The sequence below is a fragment of the Mastomys coucha genome, chromosome X (assembly GCF_008632895.1).
Source record: "Mastomys coucha isolate ucsf_1 chromosome X, UCSF_Mcou_1, whole genome shotgun sequence".
In the NCBI taxonomy this organism is placed as follows: domain Eukaryota; kingdom Metazoa; phylum Chordata; class Mammalia; order Rodentia; family Muridae; genus Mastomys; species Mastomys coucha.
Genome location: NC_045030.1, coordinates 2,527,367 through 2,534,604, shown reverse-complemented (window position 1 = coordinate 2,534,604; position 7,238 = coordinate 2,527,367). Strand labels below are relative to the sequence as shown.

Genomic DNA, 7,238 nt, shown 5'->3' with positions numbered 1-7,238 from the left:
CACTACTTGTTTTGGACTTCATTATATATTGCAAAAGTTCATCCTTTGGATCAGGAGCCAGTATTCTGAATAGAGAGCAAAATTTTGTGGATTGGGATTTGCACCCTTTGAAGCTAGGATACCTGTCTTGCTGAACGCATATCAGGCGTAAAGAGACTGTCGGATAAGGATGCAAACGTTTAAGTCAGAGGATGACACTAAGGGAAGGAGTTCCATAACACACAGCTAGATATTAGGGTAGGGGCTAAGCATTCGGAAATGTAAGGTTTGACATGAAGAACTCTGAAGGGCTTGGGGCCTTAAGGGATATGCAGTTAAAGGTCTAAAAAGAAAAGGTTTCTGAGGATGGCAGTTCGTTAGCACCGATCTACTGTCAGTTAGGACTTCCTATGGAAAGGAAAAAATGATGTTAAAAACACAAAATGACGTCAGGGAGGAAAAGGCTATATGGATCCAACCGTTTGAGATGGAATGGGGGCCAATCTTTCAGCCAGAAAGGAGATGCTTACAAGAGAACGCATTGAACTCATAAAGTTCCTCTTTATTCCCGGAAGCGGCAAGGCGAATTGCTGCCTCCGCCTTCCTTGCACTCTTCCCAACTCCCCCCAGCAGGCCTCAACCAATGAGCACGCACGCCGGGGCGCGCTAGGGGACGTTCTGTGACGTACCTGCTACGCACGCTTTATCAGGCGTCTTCCCGCGCCGCAGTCTCTCTGTTCTCCCGGTTCCTTAGAGCTCGTCGTTTCAGCAGTCTTCCGACTTTTAATTTCCAGGTAAGCGCGTTTGTCTTGCTCAGTGCTCGTTCCCCACCGCACTTCCTTGCCTTCCAAGGGCGAGGGGCGAGAGTAGGAAGAGTTGTGGCCGCTGACATGTAGGCTTGAGCTCCGAGGAGGGTTAGTCCCAGGCTCGAAGGCAAAAATCTATAAATTGTGAGTCTGGCGTGCTTCATTCGAACGGGAGAAATACTGGAAGGCACGGGCTTGGTCGGCGGCGGCAGAGACCACGCGCCAACCTATACCGGCTGTTTCTTTCCACGTGACCGCCGCCATCTTGTTCTGCGGGGAAAAGAGGAAATGCAATGCTGCTGTAAGCCTGCGCGAACGTGCAAAATGACGGGCGTGGCGGCCTGGGATGTTGTGGGCATGCGCGGTAGTGGTCATCAAATGGCGGATGGGCTCACCCAGCCTTGCTGGTTCCCGCCATTTCTGTTCTAAGCCCTTTGCTGTACGAATTATTTTAGCAAATTTCCTGTGTTCCCCGCAATTCTCTGTCTCCTAGTGTTGTATACCTCACTTGCCACATTCACTTCCCAATATTTCGTACATCCCCTTTAGGACTTGCTTTCTGCCATGTCTTCTGAAGAAGGGAAGCTTTTCGTGGGAGGGCTCAATTTCAACACCGATGAGCAGGCACTTGAAGACCACTTCAGCAGCTTTGGGCCTATCTCTGAGGGTGAGCCAAGGACCAGCCCTGGGGTTAAGGGTTGGTGGATAAGAGCTAGTCTAGAACTATAACCTGAAATTCTCTTTAACTTCCATTTGTACGGTACGACTAGGCTGGGAAGAAATCCAATGGGATACAGGAATTTTTTTTTTTTTTTTTACGTGGGAGGAGCGGTTGGCAGGGTCCTAATTCTCCTAGGTGCTATTTGATCTGTGCCATTGTGGCTGTGCCTGGTTTGCTTTGCAGGCTATTTCTACTTAGATGTTAGGGTTCTAACATTTGTATTTCTGCCCCTCCTCCCCAGTGGTTGTTGTCAAGGACCGGGAGACTCAAAGATCCCGGGGTTTTGGCTTCATCACCTTCACAAACCCAGAGCATGCCTCAGACGCGATGAGAGCCATGAATGGAGAGGTGAGGCCTCCTGCCTGCACAGGGGCCTTCTCCCTGTCTGCCACTTTCTTCGTTCTTTCTGTTTTCCCTCTATGTCTGCCAGGGGCAGCGTGGCCAAGAAGCCCCGCAGTGTCCACTCACAGGAGCATGACTGCCTTCTGTTCTAGGGGGTGGAGGGCAGCGGCAGACAGAGCCGGGCTGCCTGGGAGGCGACGACTGGTCCTGCATGAGGCCGAGAAGCCACCTGTGGATGGTTGACCTGCTCTGGGCTTAGGTAGTAGAGTCTGCAGAGCTGTGGGCCTGGCCCGGAGAGGACCTCGTGAGTCTGCTGGGATGGACTCTGAAGCCTCAAACCAAGAGAGGTGTCTAGCCCTAATAGTCGGGCAGCTTAGAGGAGTGGGGAGGAGACCTCAGCCTGAGTTCAGTCAAGATGTAAGTAGTAGCAGGGGAGAACGGTGGATTCAGGTCCTTTTGTGGGATTCTGTAGCTCCTGGTGAAGCCATTCTGGTCAGAGGAGCTTGACTTGGACATGGCACCCAGATTTTGGTGCCCAGCAGGAATTTCTGGGCTCTTGCCTACACCTACCTGCCTGTGCCCAATCTTCCCTCATCACTACTCTGACTGACTGACAACACTTCCTTGTGTCTGTCTCCTTCCCATACCTAGTCCCTGGACGGGCGCCAAATTCGTGTTGATCATGCGGGCAAGTCTGCCAGGGGATCCAGAGGGGGTGCCTTTGGTGGGCGTGGTCGCAGCTACTCTAGAGGTAAGTGGTTTGATTATGAGATTAGGTGGAGCTTTTTAATGTTAGGAGCCTATGTCTGAACCACTACTACTTAAATATTTTTCTATAGGTGGTGGAGACCAAGGATATGGAAGTGGAAGATATGACAGTCGACCTGGAGGATATGGATATGGGTATGGGCGGTCTAGAGACTACAGTGGCAGGTGGGTACTAAGAGGTTGAGATAGTCAGGTACCAGTGTTCTTAAACCTAATTTATGCTGAAAATGGGAATTTTACATAGTGCTCCTATATTTCATGTGTTCTGTTGATATACTTTTTAAAAGTATTATCTTGGGCTGGAGAGATGGCTCAGTGGTTAAGAGCACCAACTGCTCTTCCAAAGGTCCTGAGTTCAAATCCCAGCAACCACATGGTGGCTTACAACCATCTGTAATAAGATCTGATTCCCTCTTCTGCCTATTCTGGGGTGTCTGAAGACAGCTACAGTGTACTTACATATAATGAGTAAATCTAAAAAGAAAAAAGTATTATCTTTATGTGGTTGGATATTCAAAGGTCAATTGCCAGTACCTACTATGTACACCAGCCTCATGGTTATAATCTCCATCACCACAAAAACTGGCTATTGTGAGTCTGCCATTATGAGATTTGACATGTATAGTTGCATTTGGTTGGTTTGGGTTTTGGGGTTTTTTTTTTTGTTTTTTTCAACACAGGGTTTGGTTTCTCTGTGTAGCCCTAGGGGGCTGTCCTGGAACTCACTCTGTAGACCAGGCTGACCTCGAACTCAGAAATCCACCTGCCTCCGCCTCCCAAGTGCTGGGATTAAAGCCACCACTGCCCAGCTAACATGTATAGTTTTTAAAGTTTAACATCTACAATGTAGAATACATTCTTGTAAAACAATATCGCTTTTTCCCAGAAGCCAGGGTGGCTATGACCGCTACTCAGGAGGAAATTACAGAGACAATTATGACAACTAAGATGGGGCATGCACACAAAATGTAGGTGAGACCTGAATATTGGCACTGCGTCAACCTGTATTCATCAGGCCCTCTTGTTCTTTTTGCTTTTCTTACTTGCCACACTGCTCTTTATCTCTGCCTCCTTGATGCCTTACCCAGCCAGTCTGTCAGCACCACTTGGCTGCTCTTGCTGTTATGTGCATGTCAGAGCTAGTCTAGTTGTGGGGGCGGAGGGATGTTCTGAAAGTAATCTGTGGGCCATGGTAGAAATAAGAGAGGTGGTGTGCTGTATCTCTGTCAACTCTGGGAGGTGAGCATGTTATCGGCCTGTTTCTTCCTGACATCAAAATTCTACCCCTTCTTACTATTCTCAGATACACAAGGAATAACACTTCTGATCCAGGATCGTCCTTGCAAATTGCTGTATTTATAAAGATTTTTGGAGCTGCGCTGAAACGTCTGTTTTAGTACATCAAGTTCTATTTTTGAATTGAGCTCCCAAGGTAGTTTGTTAAAGAACTTTTCGAAAGCTCCACGTGCTCTTTAAACATTTTTTTTTCCCTTTTAAAGACAAATTTTAAGATATTTGTTATAGTCCCAATATTTTTCCTTTTATTGGAATTTTTGTTTAGGCACTCAGGATTATTGTTTCTGGCCAAAAGAAAAAAGTGGCCAGGCTAAAGCAGTTTATAAAACTAATGTGTATTTAGAGACACTTTAAAAACTTGTAAACAATGTTTATCATGGCCAGAAAGTGATTTCTGAATGTACCTATGAACAATCTGAGTCAAGATCATGATTACTTAGAAATGTTTTTTATTGAAGATAACCATCCTGATTATATAGAAGAGCTTCTTTAAAATGTTTGTGAATGTCATTTTTTAATACTGGAAGAAAAAGTATTCTGTTGTGTCTGATGTGTTTAGGATGTCCTTTATGGAGCTAATTAAAAGATGAAACCTGAACACAAATCAATACTGATAATGCTTTTTCCTTATTCAACCCAGATTACAATTTAGAACTACAGGCAAGTCAGGAAGATGAAGCTTGGAAAATGTACTGGGAAGGGCAGGAACTGCCAAAAGGGTTGAGGCTTGAATTTGAAGTTAGTAGGTTTGGGTGTATGGTGAGACATGAAATGTGATGGATACAGATGTCAATTCCCTTATGACTCAAATTGGGTTTCCTGTAGTTGTTTCTTTATTCTTTTCACAACTATTACTACTACTTCCTTTTCTGGGCACAAAGTAGATGGATACCCACCTTGTGAAACTGTTCTGAGAACATAAGTGCTTTAAACTCATGACATGGGCAGTAAACACTACCATACACCAAATAGTGCACTTTTCTTAATGGAGATTGGGGGGAGGTATACTATATGTCAGACCTAAAGGAAACTTTACTAGAAAGTGGGGATTTAAGTTCAGACTAGATTCAGGTTCCTGAATTCAAATATGTCACCCAGCTCTGTGACCTTTAATGAGTCATTTAATTTCTCCTTCCCTTAGCATAGTGTTCCACACCTGGGGAGGAGAGTCAAAATGAATAAGTATATAAAGCCACTGAGAACAACTGATAAACTTTCTGTCATAAAATTGTCTTGACAAGCCCATGGTCACCCTTCAGAATGTGGGAGGGGGCTATCATTAGCTGTTCAGTTCTGTTTTAATTTTAGTGAGGGCTCTAGTATGTGTTTTTGGATCCCGTGGGTGTTAGTCCTTCATTAGTTCCAATTAGAATGGGAAAATGAGTTCTCCGTGGTTTTCGTGGTTTTCACCTGGCCAATATTGAGCATATACCACCAGGCTGCAGACTTAAACATTTATTACTCTAAAAGTTAGCTTCATCCTTGGGGCATGGAGGCTCACCTTGGAGTCTCCCAACTAGCAGGAACAGGCCCCAAGGATCCTCCTTTCTCCCACCCAAATGGTCATGAATTTGCTTTGGCAGGTGGATGAAGACTCAGGAACTTCCCAGAATACTGCCTCAACCAATGAGCCAGGCCCAGGTTATGGGGCATTGGGGCTAACCCTACCAGGTGGGTACTTGGACAGAGGAAGCATTCTATGCTGGGCCTTTGGGGAAGCAAGATGGTGGGAACTGGCAGAACCACTTGTCTTAAAGGTCACGGGTGGGGAGGAAATGAAGCCAGAATTACTTGAGGTAGTATTTCATCATCAACCACAAAATGACAACAGTTGGGTGGTTTTCTATTCTAGCTGTGTGTGTATAAAATAAAAAGAAAAAAAATAGCCTCAGATTTCTGTAACAATTATTCTACTTTCCAGATAACTGGACCTGTATTGTAATAATTAGCTATGGAGAGACTATGTCTTGGTGCTAGTTGCTGGGAGGGAAAGGGCCCAGGAGGTCAACTGCAAAGCTTTATGGTCATGCAGACATTAGTAAAACTCAAATTTGAGCAGGGCAGTGGTGGTCCACACCTTTAATCCCAGTACTTGGGAGGCAGAGGCAGGCAGATTTCTGAGTTCAAGGCCAGCCTGGTCTACAAAGTGAGTTCCAGGACAGCCGGGGCTACACAGAGAAACCCTGTTTGGAAAAACAAAACAAAACAAAAAAAGCTCCCAAACTCCCAGTGAGAGATTAAACCTAGAGCCACCATAGCAGATACCACAGTCAAGCACCTTAAGTGCTACAATTAAAGTACTGATGCTGTCTGTGAACCGAGCCCATAGGCTTACATTACCGGCTATGCCAGGAGCAGTCTACAGACTGAGCTATACTCCAGCCTGCAGAACTCAGGTTTTAGGTCCAGCTTCCTCAGTTTTAGCATTTAAAATGGGAACTGCTTTTTGAGTGGATTTTAGAGTTTTAAACAGGAAAAGTGTTTTAAATGGATCAAGTCCCTAAATAATGCTGCCATACCCTTAGGCTGCATTTTGCATAGAGAATGTGTGCTATCCTATCATTCCAGAGTAAGCTTTATGGTTAATTAGGGCATGTGAAAACCAGTCTTGAAGTTTTGGGAGCTTCCTAGTCCTGGGCTACAGTTCTCTCCCCTTCCGCCCTTCCTTGAGGCTATCCTTTGTGGGTCATAAAAGCTCTAAAATTATTTCTCAGTTCCAGGTTTCCTGGCAAGAAAAATATTGGTGAGACTTGATGAGGGTTTTTTTTTTAAAGATTTAGTATTGAGTACACTGTAGCTGTCTTCAGATGCACCAGAAGAGGGCGTCAGATCTCATTATAGATGATTGTGAGCCACCATGTGGTTGCTGGGAATTGAATTCAGGACCTTCAGGAGAGCAGTTGGTGCTCTTACCCACTGAACCATCTCATCTCCCCCTGATGAGGGTTTTATAACCTTTACCTACTTAGCACAATTAAAGTAAGGCTCTAAATGCTACTTTATTGTGAAACTTAGCTTGTTGAAATTTGGCATTCCAAATAAACTTTTTTGATAATGCTGTTGTATTATATTTGAAGAATGGTTTTTGTTTGTGGGACAGGGTTTCTCTGTGTAACCCTGGCTGTCCTGGAACTCACTCTGTAGACCAGCTTAGCCTTGAACTCAGAAATCCACCTGCCTCTGCCTCCCAAGTGCTGGGATTAAAGATGTGCACCACCACTGCCTGGCAAGGAATGGTTTTTAAGTTGATATGCGTGAAACAAATTAATTTTCTTGTACTATATAAATGAAAAGTAGTGTAAGGTTTGTTTTTTTTTTTTTTTTTT

The 7,238-nt window shown here is 44.8% G+C and overlaps 1 protein-coding gene across 4 annotated transcripts; it reads left to right on the top strand.

The window, feature by feature from the left end:
• The first annotated feature begins 535 nt into the window (after nucleotides 1–535).
• Nucleotides 536–4,516, top strand: Rbm3 (RNA binding motif protein 3). 4 transcript variants are annotated; one of them, XM_031338576.1, is made up of 7 exons: nucleotides 536–773; nucleotides 1,335–1,452; nucleotides 1,748–1,854; nucleotides 2,500–2,599; nucleotides 2,688–2,781; nucleotides 3,506–3,584; nucleotides 3,920–4,516. In XM_031338576.1, the coding sequence occupies exons 2-6, from the start codon at nucleotides 1,350–1,352 to the stop codon at nucleotides 3,561–3,563; spliced, it is 462 nt and encodes a 153-aa protein (XP_031194436.1). In that variant the 5' UTR covers nucleotides 536–773; nucleotides 1,335–1,349; the 3' UTR covers nucleotides 3,564–3,584; nucleotides 3,920–4,516. The 4 variants fall into 4 exon arrangements, with proteins under 4 accessions (XP_031194436.1, XP_031194524.1, XP_031194269.1 ...); XM_031338664.1 differs by having other exon boundaries at nucleotides 3,506–3,588; XM_031338409.1 differs by having other exon boundaries at nucleotides 3,503–3,584.
• The last annotated feature ends 2,722 nt before the right edge of the window (nucleotides 4,517–7,238 follow it).